Source organism: Gossypium hirsutum, chromosome A01, assembly GCF_007990345.1.
Source record: "Gossypium hirsutum isolate 1008001.06 chromosome A01, Gossypium_hirsutum_v2.1, whole genome shotgun sequence".
NCBI lineage: Eukaryota > Viridiplantae > Streptophyta > Magnoliopsida > Malvales > Malvaceae > Gossypium > Gossypium hirsutum.
The window spans coordinates 2,571,742-2,595,048 of record NC_053424.1 but is presented as its reverse complement, the minus strand read 5'-3'; the positions used below and the strand labels follow the sequence as shown (position 1 = coordinate 2,595,048).

Genomic DNA, 23,307 nt, shown 5'->3' with positions numbered 1-23,307 from the left:
TTTAGATTAATTTTTCGAGTCAAACCTAAGTCTAACTAATGAACCTAAATTTTAACAAAACTCAACTTATGAACAGTGTATATCCAACCCCTCCCATCACTCGTGCATCTAACAAATGCACAGGATAGAACTGAAAATTCACACAATAATTAGGCAATTAAAATTGAAAATGAGAATATTCAAAATCTCTTTTCTTTGACTAACAGTACCTTATTCACACTTCATCGATAATCAAACTCATCAATTTTGTCCAAATTGATATGAATTTTAGATTAAAATAAGCTTATAATTCATATATTTTTAGAAAATTAAGTTAAAATTAAAAATTTTAGGTTAAAATTAAAAATTTAACATTATTAGTAATTAGATCTAATTTTTAAAGAGATTAAATTATTAAAAATACAAATATAAAAACTAAATTTTTAATTTTAAATAACTACAAGACAATATTTATGATTAATATAAGAATTAAGATGATGCATTTTGGATTAATTCATTTAGCTGACCACCTAAGTTGATTCGATAATTCTGATTGTTCCTTAAATTAATCTCATTTTCAATTAATATTTATGAGAATTTCAGTAAACTAGCTTTCAATTAATCAAACCCACCGACATCACAACCTAAAAAAATAGGCTTTAAATATCCAATTATTTTCCATTAACAAAATTTAGTCTTATTGGCAATTTATAGTAATAAATCTCATATTTACTTAAGAAAATAATAAAATAAATAAATAAATCCCTACAAATAAAAAATCTCACTAACATTATGCACCCAAAAAAATAAAAAAAAAAACAATTAGAGTAGAGTAAATCCAATGCAAGATATAAAATAATATTATAAATAAAATTATAATATAAGTTCACCCAATAATCTTAAAATTTATACCAGTCGGTTATTTTATATACGAATTTAATAAATATTGGTAAAAAATAATAATAATAATTTTATAAACAACAATCCATCCAATCAACATGACAACAACAACAGACATAATTATAAATGAAACAATATTATTTTATTATTTAAAAAGACTTGTAAAAATAAATCTACCGCCGACAGCGTGTAATTCTACTGCATCCGCGTGAGTAGGGATTCGCCTGAGCTCCAGGTCGGCAGTTATAATAAGATGCGCCGCGTCGCGAGCACGGCACAGTGTTTCTCCTCAGTGCACCGTAGCTGATGTACCGTCTCGCCGCTAAAATGCGCCTGCCGGTCTCGGATCCCATGGCGAACTCGGCATCGAAGTCCGACGAGTCGTCCCCGCCTTGCATCAGGCACTCAGCGATGGATCCGCTGCATTCCGATTTGATCGGGAGGAAATGGTTGCCGGAGAAATCGAACGTCGGAGACGAAGTTGTAAAAGCCACGTGGACGGCCAGGATTGCGCAAATCGCGAGGAACATTGAGAATCTAGAGCTTCGCATTTTCGGGGGATTTTTTTTTTTTTTTTTGGACGAAGGATGTGGAAATGAAAGCAAGCACGGCGGGGTTTAGGTTTATAAGGGATTGCTAATAAGAGAAAGCCACTGAGGTTCTGATTTATTTGCGATTATGCCACTTCACTTCAAAATGACCAAGCTGGCTTGTAATTTAAGTGTGTCAATCACTTTATGGACATCCACTAATCATCTTTTGACTTTTACTTCTTCCACTATAAATGACATTAAATATCAATTGAATTTTACTTCTATTAGTATGAGTATTATTGTTAATATGACATGAGTTTAAATGTGCTGAATCATATTATTATCTAATTTATAGGTTAAAAAAGGCTATTAATAATTATAAATATTATGTAAATAAAAAAACAAATATGGGATTAATCCCTCTTTAAATTTTAAATTATAATATTTATCTAATCATCAATTTAGGCATCAAATGTGAGTTGAGATCTAACGTGAAACATATAAAATAAATGATCAAACTGTAAACACTTATATACTTATTAATGAACAATCTAAATCTATGTATTAAAAAACAATGTGATGGTTTTTTTTTTAAAAACATGTTGCGTGTTAAAATTATGGATTAACTTATATGGAGGTACCTGAACTTAGTAACTTATACTTACTTAGTACTTAAACCTTTTTTGGACTTAACAAATCGTAAGTCAATTTGATTTTTTTTAAAGTACTTGACTAGCATCGTTAAAATGTGTTAACATGAAACTGACGACCAATAGCATAATGACGTATGGTAGCTTCACATTTTAATATGTGACAAAAAAATTCAAATTTATAAAAAAAAAGTTTTATTTTTATTATGTGTCACGGTGTTATTGGTCGTCAGTGTCGTATTAGCGTATTTTAATAATGTTAATTAAGTAACTAAAAAAAATCAAGTTGACTTACAATTTTTAAGTTTTTGTACCAATTAAGTCTAACAACAAATTTAGGTACCAAGTGAGTATAAATTACCAAATTCAGATACTTTAACAATGGTTAGATTAACTAAAGATACAATAATAATATTTTAAAATGTAATAATAATTTGAATTTCGAAAAGAATGATTACATAGATTAAATTAAATGAATTTATTTATGTTTTTGACATTTGTAAGAAAAAGAAAATAAAAGGCTAATATAATGAAAAGTGACAACAAAGGGACAGGTAGTGGACAACTAAGATGAGAGTGAGACAAAGAGAAAAAAAGGAGGAACATTTGATTAAGTGTTGGTTTTTGAAAGGAAGAGAAGAGAAAGGGTATATTTCTCTTTCGTAATCATGTGAATGAATATTAATAATGCTATAATTTTCAAATTTGTGTCAAGGTATTACGTTACGCCAATTAGGGACAAATTTGTATGCGCGTTTTGTGATATGGATGCTGATTGATGCTTTTTTATAAAGGCGACATGCTCAAGTCTTTTTCTTGCGCCACTATATTAACAATGTTCCATGCCACAAATTGAATTTCACAATGTTATTCCGATTCTTTGAATTTGGTTGGTTTGAGTGATTTTATTTAGGGATAATATAATCTTTAGGTTATGAATTTGGTGATTAGATTTATTTTGGTATTTTTAAATTTAATAATTAAAATTTATTTGAGTTTTTTAATTTGAAAAATATAGGAGTTTAATAATGCAATGTAGACTTGTTCATAAGTCGAATTATCTGTCTAGGCCCGAAAGTTTACCTGAAATTTGGGAGGGTTTAAGTAAAAAAATTAGGTTCATTTAAAATATGGGTTGAGTTCAGGCTCAAACATTCAAACCCCGGGCTAGCCTATTTTAAGTTTATAATATTTTACATTTATGTTAACTTTATATATTATGTAATTTAGAACACTTTAAAAAATAAACATATACTAAATATATAATACTATTCTAATGTAAACATTAAAAAAAAAGTTAATAACTATATAAAATTTTTCAAAAATTTTAAAAAATGTATAAATTTATTAAATATTAAAATAAAACAATACAAATATTTTTCAATGATTTAATTTTGTTATCATGTTTGATAATACAAGCTAAAAAAACAAATGATAGAAATTTTCAATGAAAAAAAAGGTTGAAAATAATAAGTAGATAGAGAACTACAAATTAAGGCAGCGTAAATTCATTATGATCAGCAAATAAGAAACCTCACACTGAAGATGATGAATTATTAGCAAACCTGTGAAATCATTAGTAGTATACTTGGTCATGTGATCCGTCACTACATTTTGTGATATTGGAATATGAAGAATTCGCACTTTCCAATTTCGAGTTAGCAATCGATGTATTAGGTGTAGCTCCACCAATCTACCACCAGATCCACTAGCTAAGAGAATTTCCACCAATAGATCATTATCACATTCCAGGTCTAATTGTTTAAAACCCTTGTCCTATGCTGAGTGTAGACCTTCTAAAATAACCATTGCTTTGATTCTAAAAATTGTGTCTCTACCCATCATCATCGAATGACCAAACAATCAATTCACACCAGAATCTCTAAATACTTTTTCAATAGAAACATTCGAACTATTTGGTGACACAGCCACATTTATATTAAGCTTAATCCATCCTCTATCCGGTGATGACCAAATCGTAACAGTAACCATAAGAATATGATGCAATAGGTTGGAAATCATCCTTAAATAACTCTTTGTCCAACTATACATAATTATGACAATTAAAAGAAAATAAAGATTTCGATTTTTCCATAATAACCAACATAAAATAGGGAAAAGAGTTTTTCAACAAACCTCCTCGCTACTACACTTCCCTTTGTTCAGCATATTCCATAAAAACCAGACTTTAAGCGGCATTGAAAAGAAAGTGACGTGGAAAGGAAATATATTCATATTCAAATATATATATTGGCCCATTGAACCTATTAATGTTAACCGTGGCTACGATGGGCCTAAAGTGAATTGACAATTCGAATCAAGGGTTCAATTATTTATGGCAGTGAGTTGATTGGTTTTATTGATATCACCACCATTCCATAAATTTATATTATATATTTATTCTAATATTATGAATTTATAAAATATTTAGATATTTTGATTAGCATGAATTGCAAATACAAATATTAGTTATCGAATATTTATTATTCGAATCTTAATTTTAAATTTAAATATATTATATTTTTATCTGTTTTATTTTTATGAATAATAAAATTGAACATTTAATATATATTATTTATATAATATATATTTTTACAAAATTGGAACATTAATCACATTTAAATATCATATAATAATTTAAGTAATTGGATCTAGATTTTAAAATATATTTATTAATTCGAGTATAAATTTTACAATTTTAATGAATATTTAATTTAATTTATAATCTACATATTCATGGGTTAAATTTGGAGATTAATTTTTTTTATCTTCGAACCAGCCTAAATTTAAATATATTTATAAAAATATATATAAACATTAGCGTAAAAATATGTTTTTAATATTTTATTATTTTTAAATAATTTAAGTTGAGATCACATCTGACGATCCATCAACATCTCTAATATAAAATAATGAATTTAAATTTGCTAAAATCTAGAAAGTTCTACCAGTTCTTAAAATTCTAACAAATAGATCCCTATGAAATCTTATTTATTTAATATTAATTTCCAAATTAATTTAGTGGGTCCAAATGCAACTATTTTATTAATTATGACAAAATAAATAAATAAATAAATAAATCGCCGCCAAAGCAGAATCAGTGTCTGAAAACTCTTTTTGCAAAGTTTCACTCCAATAATCATTCTTTGCTTTTCCTTGTCAAATTAAAAAGACGAATAATCCAAGCTAATTTTATAATTATTTAATTTTTTTAAGATGCAATGATAAATTTAGTCCTTATTTTTTATATTTTTATCAAATTGATCCTTTTTTAAGTTAAAATTGGCTTTTAAACTTTTAAAAATAGTTGAATTTAATTTCTTCTTTTTAAAATCAAATTGTCCTTTAATGAATATGGTGACTAAGATGTTAATTTTTAAAAGATGATGGCCTACATAATAATTCACGTGTACTTTATATTATTTTTAAAACATTTTTATAATTTTTAAAGTATTTATTGACGTGACATCAAGATAAATAGTGTAATGTGAATTATTACACGGGATAAATAGTCACCATTTTTGTTAAAAAAAGGGATTTCTCTCTTTTTGAAAATTTAATTATTAAATTTAACTAAAAAAAAGAATAAGAGTCAAAATGACAAAAGAAATAAAAAAAATTATTATTATGCTATTTTTTAATAAAATCCTAAAAAATCATTTTTTAAATAAATTTGAAAACAAATCTAATATTTTTTTTTTTTGAAAAAAGCACACAATTAAACTATATTAATCTAACATAATCGAAAACTTGTTACTCTAACAATCTCAACAACAATTACTAACTCTTCTAGGAGTCTTTCCAAACACTTGCAAAGCTAAGTTCCTCTCTGAAGCCATCTTGGCTAGTCGATCCGCAACTTGATTTCTTTCTCTAAGAATATACTTGATTTACCATGCTCAATGGTTAGTAAAATCATATGAATTTTTTTAACCTAGTTCAGTCAAATGAAAATCTTGAATGCTTTGGACAGTCTCTAAGTTATCGGTATGGATGAGAACTTTCTTATGTCGTTCTCTTTGAAAGAAAGTTAGACCATCTAAAATTTTCCATAACTCAGCATAAAAAACAGAACAAAACCCCAAATACCAATTGTATCCAACAATCCATTGCCCGTATTGATTGTACACCACCCTTTGACAACAACCCACCCTGCATTGAACTCAATAGCTACATCGGTATATAAATAAATCCAATTACCTATCAGAACAAGTTTATGAGCAGATTTAAACTGTCCAATGAAATCCTACTTAAGTGCTTCAATATATTGTTTTGCCCAGCTTATCGAAGACTTAATAGTCTTAGTCGAGCTCCACGTTATTCCTTGAAAAATAAAGAGATTCATGTTTTTCATACGTGCCAAGTGATTCAATCGAAAAGACTGGACCAAAGAACCCCCACATTTGGCAACCATATTAGAGAACACAAATTGGTTTCCATCCACTCAAAAAGATTACCAAAAAAACACTTGATTCAGATACTGATAGGTACGACATTTAGCCACACTTCTTTAGCAGCTAGACAATCTCTAAGGACATGGATTAAGTCTTCAGGCCCATGCCGACATGACCAACAAGAACCATTTTGCCCAATGCCCTTTTGTAACCTTTCCACATTAGTTAGGTGGCGTTGCTTGAATTTAATCATTATACTTTTATTTTTAGGATTTTAATCTTTTTATTTTTTAGATTTTAAAGTTCAAGTCCAACAATTAATACTGTTAAATTTTTTTGTTAAATTTGTTAGTATAACATTTTGAAATAAAAGAAAATACTCACTAGGCAACAATGTAATTAAAAAACGATATTGTAATTAACCTGAATTTAACAAAAAAAATTAAGAGTATAAACAATTGGACTTAAATTTTAAAATATGAAGAGTAAAGAGACTTATTGCAAATTATCAAAGAGTACAGGGACTTATTGCACATTTTAACCTTAATAAAAATCTAAGCAAAATATTTCTATGGTACGTAATTATCTTTCTTAGCAACAAAGGAAGATGCCAAACACGGTCTTAATGTAATATATGTATACATATATAAAAGGTGAAAATAAAATAAAACCTGCAATAAGCAAGGTCCTTGTCGTTCTCTGTGTTGTCTCTCCCACCAACTCGCGAGATAACCCAGTTGATCTCAGAAAGGAGAAAGGGGAAGGAAAATGAGTCTGGAACCGTTTATTTACAGCTTCGTGGCTCGAGGAACAATGATCTTGGCCGAGTACACTGAGTTCACTGGGAATTTCCCGGCCATCGCAACTCAGTGTTTGCAAAAACTCCCTTCTTCTAATAACAAGTTTACTTACAACTGTGATCACCATACCTTTAATTTTCTTGTTGAAGATGGTTACGGTAATTTCCCAGAACTTTAATCTCTTTGTTGTTGTTTTTTCTGGAGAAACAAACGGGGTAAGTGGAGTTCTTTAAAGTGTTGAATTGAAGGATAAGGCTGTTGGATCTAGCTAAAATAGTGTGAAATGGGATGTGGGACTTGGTGGGTTTTTGTTAAAAAATTGAAATGTTAGCTTCTTTTTATAGGATTGATCAGTTTTTCCCTTTTTTTCATTTTGTTTGGTTGCTGAGGAAACTGTGGGAAAATATGGGAATTTGCAATGTTTCTTGTTCTTCGATTTCTTTCATATCTTTCATACCTTGAGAATTTCTGGATTTGTATAACAGTTTGACCTTTTTCAATTAAATAGTGAATAATTTATATCACATAAATGAAGTTTTTCAATAAATTTCTTTGTCAAATGAAATAAACATTTAGGGAAATTAATATGTGAAAATGATATGCTCATTGAGAAATGCCTAAACCGGAAAATGATTGTGATAGTTTATGAGAAAGTTCTAGATTGAAAATGCATTTACTTGATTCGAGACGTGGTTGGATTGGTTCGAGACTTTGTTTGCATGTATAATTGACTCTGAAAATCGCCTTGTGGTGATTGCATTTGGTCCCTAGGAAGCTTGTAAAATAGAAGAAAATGGTGAAAAGTTGATGCACTGATCATTACCGATGATACTCTGGCAATCGCAGTTTCATATTTACTAGCCTACATTATTATCTGTGGTCTGATCGGACATATTATTACATGTCTGAGCTAGCTTTTCATTGATGGGGAACACAATAAAGATGTGGTCGAACTAGTAACTAGATAAGAGTGTTAATATATACATGAAAAAAGTTTCGGATTCGTATCTGAAATGAAAGAACATTTGGGTCTGGAGAGGAGAGAGGGATGGGGATGTGAGCTTCTAGCATCTGGTCTGCTTCACCGTTGAACTTGCCTCTTTTATTGGAAACTTGTTATTGCCAAAAAAGTACCAATTTTCCGGCTTTTAATGAAAGCATATCAATTGTAATTGTATGTAAACTGTTGCTTCCGGTGCTTAACTGAATATTCAAGAACTTTTATCTTTGCCTAAGCTGATGAACTTTCGATGTTCCACATCAGGATCGATAGTTTATCATTTAAGTAATCAGTGGTCTTGACTGCATGCATTTTATCTATGCAGCTTATTGTGTTGTTGCTAAAGATTCCGTTGGAAAGCAAATCTCTATTGCATTTTTGGAACGTATAAAAGCGGACTTTAAGAAAAGATATGGGGGTGGAAAAGCTGATACAGCTATTGCCAAAAGTCTTAACAAGGAGTTCGGGTATGTTCATCCATCCGTGTTATCATTAGATATCTGGTCTTTTGTTCCAATTTTCTTAGTTTTCAGATATATTTTATGTAAAGCAAAAAAATGTAATTTGCAGACCGGTTATGAAGGAGCACATGAAATATATTATTGAACATGCTGAAGAAATCGAAAAGCTATTAAAGGTGAAGGCCCAAGTTTCAGAAGTTAAAAGTATAATGTTGGAGAATATCGACAAGGTAAGTCTGCATCGGGATTCTCTTCCTTTGCTGCTTTTACATTATCGGAAGACTGAAATTCTGAATTTGATTGCATGTTCATGCTTTCGTTTTACATTAACAAGAGTACAGGACACTGCTTTAGATATAGAAATTGAAGGTTTATCGAACAAGAGTACTATAGGTTGATAATGGTATCATTTGTCAAATATGTTGGGAGATCCAGTGTCACATAGCCAAGTTGGAGAAACGTGAAATGATTAGGTTTAAAGTAATATCGAGGATTATTTGGAATAGGTGATAGACTATTAACAAAGGGGTACCAAACAGAACTTGTGAATGACGGTTTAGTCCAAAAGCTTGGTGAAAGTTACCTGCAATAACATCTGTATTTGTTAGTGCAATATGTGATCTAATTCGGGTTTGGTCTGTTTTCAACATGTCTAAAATACCCGATTTTTATTTTCTCGGAAATGATATGCAACTTCACATGAATCAAGATCAGGTCTAATAGGGAATTTGAGGTAACAGCTGCTTTTATATAGTTTATATGACTTTCGATTCTATGTTCCAGGCGATTGATCGAGGAGAAAACCTAACCACACTTGCTGACAGGACCGAGAATCTACGTGATCAGGTAAAACCCGTTTCTATCGGTTAAACTTTATGGTAATCTACATCTATCTATCTCGACACGAAGCATGTTTCTTTGTTTGCCTTTCTTCAGGCCCAGGCATACAGGAACCAAGGGACGAAAATCCGCCGTAAGATGTGGTATCAAAACATGAAGATAAAGTTGGTGGTTCTTGGAATCTTGGTTCTTCTAATCCTTGTAATCTGGCTTTCGGTTTGTCACGGATTTGATTGCACCAACTAAGTTATGTCCTCGAGCATTGCAGAGAAGTAAGCTTTGTTGTGACATACACCGAATGTGCTGTTTCGATATTGAGAGGATCGGAAGGATTGTTCAGTCAAGCGTAAGCTTTTTCATATCGTCTTCGGCGGTGAGTTGGTATAGGGAGGTTTTACGGCTCATTGAAACACCAAAACAAGAACAGAGGGAGAATTCAGTACCATGTTTTATGTACTTAGTGGCATCGTCTGAAGAAACAAGAAAATGATATTTTTGGTTCTTTGTTCGTACCTTTACAAAGAAGAATATTTTTAATATAATGATATTGATGAATGACTAATTCATGTGAATTGCTTGAAACCGAGTTGGTTGGATAGTTTTTGATAGAAGAAGTTGAATTTGATGCTCGGTTATTCGAGTTTGGATTGTTTTGAGTTTAATTTCGGTGGTTTTGAATTAGTTTTTATGTCGTGTCAATTTGACTGCATTAGTCAATGATGATTTAACCTGCTTAAGAATCAGTTCGTAGAATAGTATTGAACCGGTTGGATCGGGAATCAATAGAAATCAGTTAAACTCGATTTTTTTAAAACCTTAAATAATCTTTTTGAATTTTTAATATTTTTTAATTGAATTGGTCATATTGATATAATTAATTAATTAATTGAATTTAGATTTGATAAGTTAGATAAATTTTTTGAATTCGAGACAATTTAATAAACTTTTGTTTCTAACTAGAGGTAGGTGTTTATAGGTAAGGATATGGCCAATTCACCCAACAGCTTGTATCATTGTTTTTTTTAAATAGTATAAAAATATATGATTTTATATTAATATATTTTTTATAATTAAATTTAAATAAGTAAAATAAAATATATTTAATTTAAACTCAAATTAGATTGAAAAAATTCAAGAATAAAAAAAATATCATTCAAGCCCAGAACGAGCTGAGTCGTTCGGACAACACATGTTATTTATAGTTGAGTTTTCTTAGATCCAACATCGATGATCAATATTAAAATCTATCTACAAGATAGAGTTTTAAAGGATTTAAACTTTATACAATCTTACCTTTTAGTATTTACAATATTTAGCATGTTAACTCTAGTTTTATTAGAGATCAAGTATATGAGTTTTTCCATATATTCCACAAATTAAACCAGTTCAAGTGGATCAAATGAGTATTATTTAATCCGTTGACTTCTATAGAATGTTCAGTGTACATTTATCACGGGTTTTGATCAACAACCCGTGACACTAACACATGCTTGACCTATCTTGTTTCAAAAGGCCCAACAGACAAATGGTTGCTCAAAGGACATCGAGCTCTTCTAACCCATACACCCCATTGGTAATGCTAAGAAAGCGAAATTAGGGATTGCAAAACCCAATATGTTGTATGAATTTCGTACCAAATTGCTCTAAAATCTAGGGTTATGTTTTTTATTTTTGAAAGTCAAGGTAATTTTACTAAATACTTATTCCACTCCTTTTGTCTGTCTTTTAAAAAATATATTTTTATCAATTAAAATATTCTATAATTGTTTATATTTATTACATCATATAAATACACTATCAATAAATCATATAATAAAAAAAACTGCTCAATTTGACAAATAAATTCAGAACGACTCTTCATTTTTTTAATCATTTATAAATATTTTATCTTAACATTATATTATTATTTCAATAAGAATCAAATCATAATAATTTAAATTTCTGATACCTCACCTCATCATGACACGTGACAAGCTATTGGATAGTTTGTCCATGACTCTCTATTAGGGGAGATTCGTATACAACCCTCCACAAAGAACAATCCCTACCAACCTTTCATGCGGGGTGACCCGCAAGTGACTTTCCACAAATCTTGTCTAAATTAACATAGAGACAACTTGCTACACACTTTCATGAGGACCACTAATGCATAACAATACAACCCCAAAGACGAGAATATCAAAGCAACATCACTTAGTACACTCCATGATGATAATTGACCAAAACACATAACCATATAGGACACTATATCGTCGGTTATGTGGCACTATAGGACAAAGAATGACTCCATGTATAAGCCTGAGTGCATAAGGAACTAAGGATAAACTCCTTCCCCCTAAAAACCCTACGTAGCAACCTTAGCAATCCATCTTATCCTTCTCTTGACCTCAGCTCTTTGCTTGTTATAGATAAATTCGACACTCTTTTCCATTGTCCTTTTCTTTTTGTTAGTAACTTGAATCAACAAAATTAATTATTTATATTATTAATTTGGATATTCTTAAATTTTTTATTTAATATTTAAAGCTTTCATTTATCAAAAATATATTTATATTCAACACTTGGTGTTGTTTTATAAACTGGAAAATTAAGTACTGAATTTGAGTTATAAAATATGTTTTGTATATTACTTAAAATTAAATGTCGAATGTAATTAAATATTTTAGTAAATGATATTTAGTAATAACCTTTCGTCAGTGAAAAATTCTATCATTTATTTTTTTTAATTTGAATTATCAGATATGTTAAAAAAATTATTAAAAATATTATTTTTTAATAAATTAAAAAAAAGCCTTAATTTCTATGATTCAAATTTAGTACTTAGAATTCAACACTTAATTTTTTATTCTTTTTTCAATTTAAAAAAAAACCTACTTTTATGGAATTCTCATTGCTTTCGGCCCCCATCCTTTATCCTACTTTTCTTGACTTTCATCATCTCTTTTTATTTTCCTTTTCCACTTTCTCGGTAAACAAACAGCTCAACTGGAACTGGAAGGAAATTGACTACTCGATGTCAATGTATAATTGCAGCCCATTCAACCAAGGAATGGGGCTTCGACTGCCATAACTGAATCTAATCAAATCTAGAAAATAAAACTTTTCCAGATCCCTTTTTTTTTCTTTCTAAAATAAGAAAAATCATTGGTGGATTTTCTTTTCGATTCCACACGTGTTGATTCCGCACAAGTTAAATTAAAACTGCCTGTAAAAATTTAAAAATGCGGCTAATATATGAAGGAGCACGTGTTTTTTTTGAACTATTGGCCTCACCCTAAAGTTGGAAACATTCATCCATGGTATGTGATCGTAGGGTATAATCGAGAGTCTTGATATTTTTATTCTAAGTATCAATATCAAAAGTCGATTAAATTTTAACTTGATTGGTATTAGTATTGTTCTTAGTGCAAGAGGATACGAGTTTGAGTGTACTAAAACGCATTATCCTCCTATTTAAAAGTTAGAGAGAAACTATAGATAATTTTAAACTTTGTATCGAAAAGAACATATATGATAAATACTTATAAAGTTCAAAAAAAATCAACACCAAAAGGTAGGTGCTGACATGGATGGTTTATGATGTTAAGATTTAGGGGTTTAATTAAACTTTTAAAAAAATAGAAAATTTAATGAGAGTGTTTAAAAAGGTAAAAAGATCTCTTGATTTTCTCTCAATTTCAAAATTGAGCAATTAATGGTAATTAATTACAATATTAATGTATTCCATCATTTGTACATAATTTTTATCGATATAATAACAAATTTAGCCTTAAATGTTTATATATTTCGTCATTTTTATCTTAATTCTTAAAAACCCAATAAATTCAGTCTCAATATTTACACATTTATCCAAATGTTGCAGGATAAATTTGTTAAATTAGGACCAAATTGATTTAAAAAATGTGTAAATTTTGAGGGATAAATTTGTTATTATATCAGTTACAATTAAGTACAATTGATGGAAAACAATAACGTCGTGATTAATTATTCTTAATTGCTCACTTTCAAAATTGACAAGAATTAAATTCCTTTGATTTTTTAAAGGGACCAATCTTCTCAATTTCGAAATCGAGAGAGACTGCGAAGGCCTTTTTCTGGTTTAAAAAATTTAAAAGATTTGATTAAAACTTTGAAAAACTTAATAAGATTTGACAAAAGTTTGGATGAAATCTAATTTTAAAAAAATTGTAAGGTATAATGTGAAATTCAAAAAAAAAATGGGGGTAACTTTTTTTTTAATTTAAAAGCCTAAAAAGAATTTTCAAAAATTTTGAGAGAGCTTCATTACTATCTGCCTCAAGGGATCATGATATCGATACTCTTGTCCAGTCAAATATCAATAATTTACGTGTAGAGTATGATCAAATATAGCGATTGAATTATTTGAGCTAGCTCAATTAGGCTTGTTTATCTAGCTAGAACGAGTTTGATTATCATGCTTCACTTCAAATTTTAACAAATTTGAGTTTAAATTGAAAATTTTATTATTGATTAAAAATAAAAAAGATTAATTAATTTTACGGTCTATTGAATCAAACAAATATAATTGAATTTGACTACCGTGATAGTTGTACTTGACTCGATAATAATTAAGTCGAATTTTAATTTTCAAATTATATTCAAACATCTTACTAACATGAATAATCGAGTGAACTCGATTAACTCAATTCTCGAATTAAATTCAAACTTTAAAAGTAAAGTTTAATCGAACTTAAATTAAATTTTAAATCAAATTTAAATTCAAAATTCACATAATTTAATCTCGACTCGACTCAACTCGGTTGGATTACATATATTTACCTTTAATCCTCTTACGATTTTGTGGATAAAGTGTTATAGCTGAAGACAAATCTCAGATTTTTTGTCAGCTTCGAACACAGCAATAGAAATATCTAATTTTGGCTGCGCACATTTGACTCCCATAATAATTAATACACGGTCATATATTATCCAAAATAAATCATGGATATTCTAAAATTCATATAATACAAATTATTAACAAATGAAAATTTATATAAATATAAAGTATTTTAAATTTAAGACTTAAAACTATTTTATTTACTCAACTTTAAAAAAGTTATAAAATAATTAATGAATTATTTGAAATATTTATTAAAGTCACTAGGATATTAAATTTATTTTTAAAAGAAAGAAGCCCAGCGAGCGAGTTCCAAGCGACGATTCAACAATTGGTACAATGGATCAATACCCATCGACGAATAGAATAACATACCTTAGATCCAAATCGATCTAATAATCAATATTTGTGATCAAAAAAGAAAACCTTTTAGATTTTGGTTTGTTGGTTTGTAACGTTCAAATTTGTTTCGTAAAAAAAATGAATTGTAGAAGAGAACGGCAGTATTTTAATTGCTGCAAGCGATGTGAATGGGAAAGGCTATAAATTACTTAAATCCAAATTTTGAAATAGTTTAATGATTGTTTTGTAATTTTTAAAGTGACTAAAATATAAATTTACTATAGTTCGGTGACCTTGAGTATAATTTACCTTAAATTTAATCATAAAACAATAAAATACGAATTACAGCCTATATTCCTTACTAGCTGAGTTGGCATTTTTGTCTGCTCTTCTTACCAGCTGAGCTGGCATTTTGTCGGATTTTCATTTTCCTTGGAAATTAATTTCATATTGAGAGGAAAAATAAAGAGTAATAAGACACTATCCTTCCATACATATTGGATAGACATGCTTCGGCTCAAACACGTGACATTATGGGTCTTTATTGTATGGTATTAGTATATTTTATCGTAAGTATTTTATAGGGGTATATTAAAATATTAAAAAAATAAATATTACAAAAATACATGTTAATTTTTTAAAGTTATTTGTGAAATTAAAAAAAAAAGTACATTGTCATTTCTTGAAAATCTTACAAGATCCATTCGTTCTTTTTTCTCTGATAGATGGTCAGAACTTCATCTGGGTTCGAACCCTACTAAGAGGTCCACTAGAGATCAGAAATAGTTGAAGAAAAAACAATATGTTTCTTTTGTCCCTTCCAGGTGATCGGAAAATAAAGAAATAGTTAATATATTTAAGATAATTACGTAGTATACTAAATACCAACTCTTTACTACAATTGATCCAGACATATAGTATAACCATTGAAAATGTATCTGCAACCAAAAATTTAAATACTTAGCAATTAGTTTTATTTTTAACCCTAATTACACAAAGGAAAGAAGAAGAAAAGATGACGAAAGACTGAATATTGGAACTACACATCCCTAACTTCAAACATGTTACGGTTCTTGACGACGATGTCAAACATGTGCATGGATTTGAACTTGCTGAAATCTTTCGGAAGCGAGATCAGATGAATAGTGGATCGTTTGTGGAATTGAAGAAGGTCTGGGTCATCGTAGTATCTTTCCCACCCCAGAATTGATAGCTTATGCTCGAGAACCGCGTAAGAAGTGATTGCTTCGTTAGATGGAGTGTGGATAAGCAATTTGCGACGAGTGTTGGAACCCTGACGGCTTCCATCAAAGGAGTCAACCCCAGGGTTTTCGACGAGACGAACAACGCCGTTCTTGAAAACCCAAACGCCGGACATTGGTTTATCGAAAAGGGGGGAGGATATAGCTATAGAAAAGGTATTGGCAATGGGGGTAGTTTGTAGGGGGTGTATATATATAGGTGAGTTGAGAGCTGTAAAGGGTGGATTGAGAGGGAAAGAACAAGAGAAACAAGGTATGGGATGGTTTAGTCATAGGGAATGGTAATGTGGGCCTAAAAGTGAAGAGGAAATGGGAGTGAAAGTGAGGGTGAGTGAGTTCATGCATCTTGATTCGTATCAATACGGAAAATATCATTTATTTTAGTTCATCAAAGTTCACAATATATCTCAATATATCCCGAAATTATTTTTAATGTATTATTAATTTAAGATTTATAACTCTTTTCGAGAACTATAGAGTCGAGTTAGAGCTCGATGGATCAAAATGATGTTAAGGATGCATTGAGATCAAGGCTGCAATGGGGACAACTACAATGGATGTGGGCATAAGAAGATTTAAGGGAATCCTTATATATCTATCTGTATATAATAAGTCTTTTAAATTAACCCCACCATGGGAATATTTGTCTTTATTTTTGTTTTTTCTTGGAAAAATATTGGAAATAATCTAATACGTCAATTTTATATTTATATTTTTTTAGTGAAAAATTAAAGCAGTTTCATATATATTTTAAATTTTTTATGATTAATATATTAAAAATAAAAAAATCAATTTATGTAAAAAAAATCTATATTAATTCGAAAATTTATATGCATAATTATTATAAAATTTATGTAAAATTATTCCAATTTTAATAGTATTATGAGTTTAAACACAGAAATTGTATACTATCAGAATGCTCTTAATATTCGATAGGGGAATCCATGGCTGGGGGGCATCATCGAAAAATAAAGTGGGTCAAATATTCAAGTTATATATATATAATGCTACATGAATAAATGCTGTCTCACTAATTAAAGTAATTTTGGAATATGATGCAATATAATATATTATTTTTTTTATAAAAATGTAATATATTATTAGTTTTAATAAAAATGTCGATTGAGTCTTATCTCGATTGGCATGAGTATTATTGTCAACGTAGAAAGATGTGAGTTTAAGTGCGCTGAAACGTATTATCATTCTATTTATAGGTCAGGAATGATCAAAACATATTATAAGATTGTTCAAAGAAAACTGTTTTTAATATCGATATCTATTTTCAACTATTATTGCATATATCTACATATTATTACATTTTCTTTTAGATTAATACTATTTTTTTGATAATAAAAAGGGTAAATTAAATTAAAGGTCTTTAGATTATTAGTAAGTTTACAAGTTAGTTATTTAATTTTAAAAAGTTATAAAATAGTCATTGTATTATTTAAAAGTTTTTATTTAAGTTATTGAATTGTTAAGTTTTTTTACAATTAGTACGGTGGAACAGTACCTACTGATGAGTAGAATAACATACCTTATATCCAAACTGGTCAGATGGTAGACATTGGAGATCAGAGAAAAAGAAAGCCATTTGAATTTTGGTTTATAGATTCGTGACTTTTAAAAGTCGTTTTATGAAAAAAGTAAATCTTAAAAGATGAGAAAATGAGAGCTTTCAATTGATACCAACGGTGCAAACGGAAAAGGGCATACAGTGACAATTTTAACAATCCAATAACTTAAACGAAAACTTTCGAGTAATTAAATGACTATTTTGTAACTTGTTGAAGTTGATTGATCAAGACTTCAGGTATAGTTTATAAATATCTTTAAATTTTGATTAAATGTATATCTCAAACGACTTTAACAGTACATCCCTTACAAAAACTTAATACATTCAAAATTTTACAATAAATAAACCTATTCAAATTACTTACCAATTAGATTAAAGATGCTGGCTAGATTCTAGCACCCAAGTAACCCCAACCAACCCTAACCTTGACGCATGGAATTTTAGGCTTTTATAGCACACAATGTTCCTTTATCCACTACTCCAATCGCACCAATGGCGGGTCTCCAAACCCTCTTCCTCGATCTTTTTTTCTCTCTCGTTGATGAAGATTTAACTTGATCTTCTAAATTCATCTTTCTATTTCATACTTTTTTCGTAATATGCAAATCTTTTTATTATTCTTAAATTGATATTTTGTTTATAATAGCTTTATGCAAGACCACTCAAGCCAAGCTTTGAACACAATATTTAATAATTGGAGTCAACCCAATTAAGATAAGTGAGAATGAAGGAATTTCTATTATAGATATCGGATGATTCTTCCAAAATCCCTAAAACCATATCCATCAGAATCTCTGGGAAAGAACATTTTTATTAGAACCCAAAATTAGATTCACAAACAAAGATGCTTTTGCTCCTTGCTCACAATCATTGGAGCTTAATTTTATTAAAATTGTTTATGGATTAGGTCAAGTAAGATTTATTCCGTCCAAAATAAGAAAATATTTTAAGTAGTAAAATGATCTAAGTTTGATCGAGCCTATCCAAAATAAAAAATTCTAAACGCAAACTCAGACTAAAATGAATCAAATTGATCGAGCCAAAAAACTTCTAAATTCTAAAAGAAAAAAAAAATGAAAATCCTATCTCATTCAAATAACAATCACCTCTTAATACAAGCAGTTGTGTATACGATATATACTAAAATAATATAAAAAAAAGTTCACTTACATTATCTTAATAAAACTAAATTAACTTTTTTTTCCTAATATTTTATATGATTTATATTTATTTAATTCAATTTTATATGTTATTCATGTATATTATGTGGATTTAATTTCATCTAAATTAAAATTAATTAACTATTTGTTAGATGTTTCATATGTTACATGCATATTAAATAAAACTATATTATTATACTAAAAAAATAAGCTTAAATAAAAAAATTAAGATCGTTCAAAAATGATAGCTCCGACTTTAACATTCAAGGCCAAGTCCAATCGACTCAATTTTATATCTATGCAAATTATATCACATAAAGATTAAATATATATATTTATGATACTATAATGTAAACAAAAATTATGTTAAATTGTCCATATTTCAAAATTTAATAAAAGAAAACATATAAAATATAACTACTAGATATTAAATAAATAATGATATTTTTAAAAGTTTTTAGAAAATAATAACGGAATTAAAACTGATGTTAGCCATTTACAAATAATTGATATTCATTAATGTTCTTTATAAATGTATAAATTATTGACCCAACGACGACAACAAATGCATTAACCTCGGATTTTGAGTCTTCAAGCCGCTAATATATGATATAATTCTTCAAATATATGAAAAAATAACTTTTAAAAAGTTAAGCACTCGTGCCCAATACCGACTAGAACCCGAGTAACAGAGATGCTAATAGCCATAATTTCCCATTCAATTACAGTCACATACCCTCACTAGTGTACACAAAAAGCACTGAGAAAATTGACTATCAACTTGACTTAGATGACATTGGAGGCTATAAGCACACCACTGAGTTTGATGACGCTCGTATCCCCGTACCTATGTCATGGACACAATATTAGACAACAGAACTTTAAGAAAATTGGAAAGTGAAAGCAACATAGCTGCTTATTAGGGATGTGAAACAGAAGATCATGTTAAGTGATGGTAATACACAAGAACCTAGACAACCCTTACCCGTACCCCTTATTGAAAAAAAAGTATTGAGGCATGAACAAAGCTATCACACCAAGCTGCATTTTGAATTATCCTAGCTGATTAAGATTTTGAAACACAATTCATAGACATAACATAAGCACTACAAGCAGTGTTTTCAAAATTGGACTGGACCGGCCAGTTGGACCAGAAACCTGCCAGGGTACCTGTCTGGAGAGTGGCAAAAAATTGGTTAACCCACAAACTAGTTGAACCAAACTAAAAAATTGGGTGAACAGATAATTGAACAGGTTTTATAATTTTTTAATAATTTATTTGATTTGGACCGATAAGACACAGAACCAATAGCCGGTCCAATTCCAAAAATTTGACTACAAGCAAAAATTTCTCGTTTCAATTAACCAGCATCTCGAAATCCATCTTTTAACTCTTTTGTATTTTCTCAGAGCTATGTTACTCCGAATTTTCGTTTCTTAAGTCCCTAAAGTTGATACAACGTCTAACACCAATCTATGTATGACATGAGAATATAATCTTCCAAATGTACAGAAAAAACTTCAAAAAGAAAAAATGAATACCGGTGTCAAAGACATACCCGTATCTGACACTCAAAACTCAAGACCAATTAACATTCACTCGCAAATTCAGACTAATATAAAAGCATGTTTAATAAAACTTTCTCAAAGCATAGATCAACAGATACATTGCAATAGGAATGATAAAACCCAATGTCACTACTGGGATAAGCATGTTTTATATGCGAATATGTAGGTATGTTTAATTTCTTCTACGTTTTTTCATCTATTTGTAAGACCCTTGATGCGCTATATTATATCAAAACATAGGTTCTGAACATAAATACTTCAAGAAAAACGAAGAACCATGCAGTAAACCTATTCCTTTCACTAATAAAATACAGGTTATACAAAAAGCTATCATACCAAGCTACATTTTAAAACTCTACTATTTCGAGACACAAGTCATACACATAACATAGGCACTACAAGCAAAAATTTCTGTTTCAATTAACCAACATCTCGCAATCCATCTTTAAATCTTTAGTATTTTCTCGGAGCTATGTTACTCCTATTTTGCATTGTTTTTCAAGTCCCAAAATTTAACAGAACATCTAACACATATCTAGGTATGACAGGAGAATATGACCCTCCAAACATTCAGAACAAACTTCAACATGGAAAATGAACGCCCGTATTAAATGCGCACCTGCATCTGACACATGAACCTGAGTCCGATTAACATACAGAAGCATATATCCATGATTTCAATTAAATAAATTATTAAAAAAATCCTAAAATTTCAAAAAAATGAATAAAACCCAATTCGACCACTGACTCGACCGATTTTGTATCCCGGGTCACAAGTCAACCGGTTCTCTCTTTTACTCTAGACCAATATACCAGCCTGTTTCCGGTCGACCATCCAGTTTCAACAACTATGATTATATGTGAATATATACATAGATATATCAAGAAAAACCCGGTCCGAATGACTGCTCCGGTTTCAACAACTATGAATATATATGAATATATACATAAATACTTCAGGGAAAACGAAAAACCAAAGAATCATACAGTAAAACTATTACATCAAATATTTGAACCAAGACATAGTATAACAAATTAAGCAGTAAATACTTAAATTCAACAAGATTAAAGAAGGCAGTAACAGATAAATTAAAACAAAATTCAACCTAAAAATTCCAAATTTGATAACAAATAATATTAAAAATACCCGATTTATTCTTCAATTATTTGCTCATGCTGATTCTCCATCCTCAAATACTCCCCAATATCAGCCTGATGAAGCACGACAATGGCATTAGGATCTAATTTCCTACAATCCTGTGTACTCTTCGCCGCAACCCCAAACCCCAAAGGCAAATCCGACATGGAAAAAACCACAACCCCATCACCAGGCGCAATGCTCTCCGTTATCCTCCCTAGCCCACCTTTCAAAACGTGATTCGCGTAAAGAAACGACATCTCCGACGTGGGTTTCAGCCAAACCTTGCGCTTGGCGTTAGCAGCCAAGAGGTTTAAGCATTCGATGGTCAGATGGAAGTTGCCACCGTGGGTGAACCTACCTACGCAGGTTCCAATGGAAGCCAGCTTGGTTCTGGCGACGTTAGTGGCTCGTTTGACGAGGGAGTCGCTGACGTAGTAGACCTTGTTTTTGTGTAGCCTGAAACAATAGCGACCGGGTTCCTTGTCGGGTCCTTCATGAGATGGGTTCTCGACTATGTTCTTCAGGTTGTTCCCGGTGAATTTAAAGATTTTTTCGAAAACGGCGGTGGTTTCTTTCTCGTCTAGAGGCCTCATCTTTGCTTTTGATTAGGGTTTTGCAGAGGATTTGGCTTTTTGTTTTGTTCTTAAATGATGGTTCAGTAGGATTTTAGATGAGGGGTTATTAAAGTTAAAAATTCTTCTTTTAGTCCTTATATTATGCTTAAATTTCAGTTTCAGTTTTTATATTTTAATTTGGTCTCTTTTAAGTTATGTACCTTTTGAATTTCAAAATTTCAGTTTGTAATTTCCATACGATACTCGTAAAAAATACATTATTTTAGGTAATGAATTTAACGGCTAACATTTGAGCCGTGATTACAAATTTTAAAAATAAAAGTATATAAATAAAAATGATTGAAAATTGAGAACAATTATTAAATTCTCAACTTATGCATAGTATGAGACTAATAGCCAGGGCTAAGCCATAAAATTTTGTTAGGGGGCGAAATTAAATTGTAACTTTTACAATAGTAAAAATACAATTTCACCATTCTAGTAGTCTATATCTTTATAATTTATTAAGGATTTAATCAAATTTTTGTCATTTTTAGGGGGCCAAAATGTAATTTTACCTTTATTAATTTAAAATTTAAAAATTTTTAAAGGGCCTAAACAGAAATTTTTTTATTTTAGGGGGTCAAGACCCTTGCCAGTCCCTTTGATTTTGCCCCTGCTTATAGCATAATCAAGTAATTACTATTGTTTGGATTAGTACTTTAATTTCCAAAAAAAAAAATACAATGATTAAAAAGAATAAAGTTCAAATATAGAGACTAAATCAATAACTTACGTATACTGCAAGGACTAGCAACAAAATTTATTAATGGATGATGGAAGTGTTGAATTTAGCCTGGTATAAAATTGTAAATCGGTCAAGTTGCTTAGCTAGGTATTTGAGTTATTTTGTTGGAATTGTTTTAGATTTAGTTATTTTTTGTTCGAATTATTTTGAATTTAGATGGGATGAGTTAGGCGAAATCGAGTTCCATTAAATTTAGATTTGAATTAGGATTGATGACACTGATTGAGATAGTTAATTGAGTTACGCATAATGTAAGGACTAGCAATGTAATTAATAATGGATGATAAAAGTGTTGACTTGAGCTTGCTGTAAAATTGTAAATTGGAACAACTTGGCGAGTTAGGTGAATTTTATTTTATTTTTAGTTATTTTAGATTTAATTAATTTTTTAGAATTATTTTGAATTTAAATGGGATGAGTTTGGTGGGGTTTTAATAAATAAGGTAGAGTTTTCGGATTTGAATTAGGAATTATATTTCT

General features: G+C 29.7%; 4 protein-coding genes across 7 annotated transcripts; 1 reads left to right on the top strand and 3 right to left on the bottom strand.

Annotated features, from left to right (window-relative positions):
• Window positions 1-929: 929 nt before the first annotated feature.
• Window positions 930-1,562, bottom strand: LOC121232320 (protein RALF-like 33). The gene has a single exon (XM_041118067.1). The coding sequence runs from the start codon at window positions 1,428-1,430 to the stop codon at window positions 1,053-1,055; it is 378 nt and encodes a 125-aa protein (XP_040974001.1). The 5' UTR covers window positions 1,431-1,562; the 3' UTR covers window positions 930-1,052.
• A 5,550-nt stretch (window positions 1,563-7,112) lies between these two features.
• On the top strand, window positions 7,113-10,119 carry LOC107936144 (vesicle-associated membrane protein 724). Its single transcript, XM_016868814.2, has 5 exons — window positions 7,113-7,414; window positions 8,582-8,723; window positions 8,827-8,947; window positions 9,501-9,563; window positions 9,654-10,119. Exons 1-5 carry the CDS (start codon window positions 7,225-7,227, stop codon window positions 9,801-9,803), a joined length of 666 nt encoding a protein of 221 aa, XP_016724303.2. The 5' UTR covers window positions 7,113-7,224; the 3' UTR covers window positions 9,804-10,119.
• A 5,474-nt stretch (window positions 10,120-15,593) lies between these two features.
• LOC121232309 (flowering-promoting factor 1-like protein 3) lies at window positions 15,594-16,192 on the bottom strand. The gene has a single exon (XM_041118049.1). It carries the CDS (start codon window positions 16,133-16,135, stop codon window positions 15,797-15,799), a length of 339 nt encoding a protein of 112 aa, XP_040973983.1. The 5' UTR covers window positions 16,136-16,192; the 3' UTR covers window positions 15,594-15,796.
• Window positions 16,193-19,243: 3,051 nt separating this feature from the next.
• Window positions 19,244-22,148, bottom strand: LOC121202881 (60S ribosome subunit biogenesis protein NIP7 homolog). Of its 4 annotated transcripts, none has more exons than XM_041118029.1 (2): window positions 21,472-22,148; window positions 19,244-19,602 (listed from the first exon to the last, which is right to left on the bottom strand). In XM_041118029.1, exon 1 carries the CDS (start codon window positions 22,056-22,058, stop codon window positions 21,477-21,479), a length of 582 nt encoding a protein of 193 aa, XP_040973963.1. In that variant the 5' UTR covers window positions 22,059-22,148; the 3' UTR covers window positions 19,244-19,602; window positions 21,472-21,476. The 4 variants fall into 4 exon arrangements, with proteins under 4 accessions (XP_040973963.1, XP_040973973.1, XP_040973975.1 ...); XM_041118039.1 differs by lacking the exon at window positions 19,244-19,602 and adding an exon at window positions 20,653-20,949; XM_041118041.1 differs by lacking the exon at window positions 19,244-19,602 and adding an exon at window positions 20,653-20,962 and having other exon boundaries at window positions 21,472-22,127.
• Between the last annotated feature and the right edge of the window lie 1,159 nt (window positions 22,149-23,307).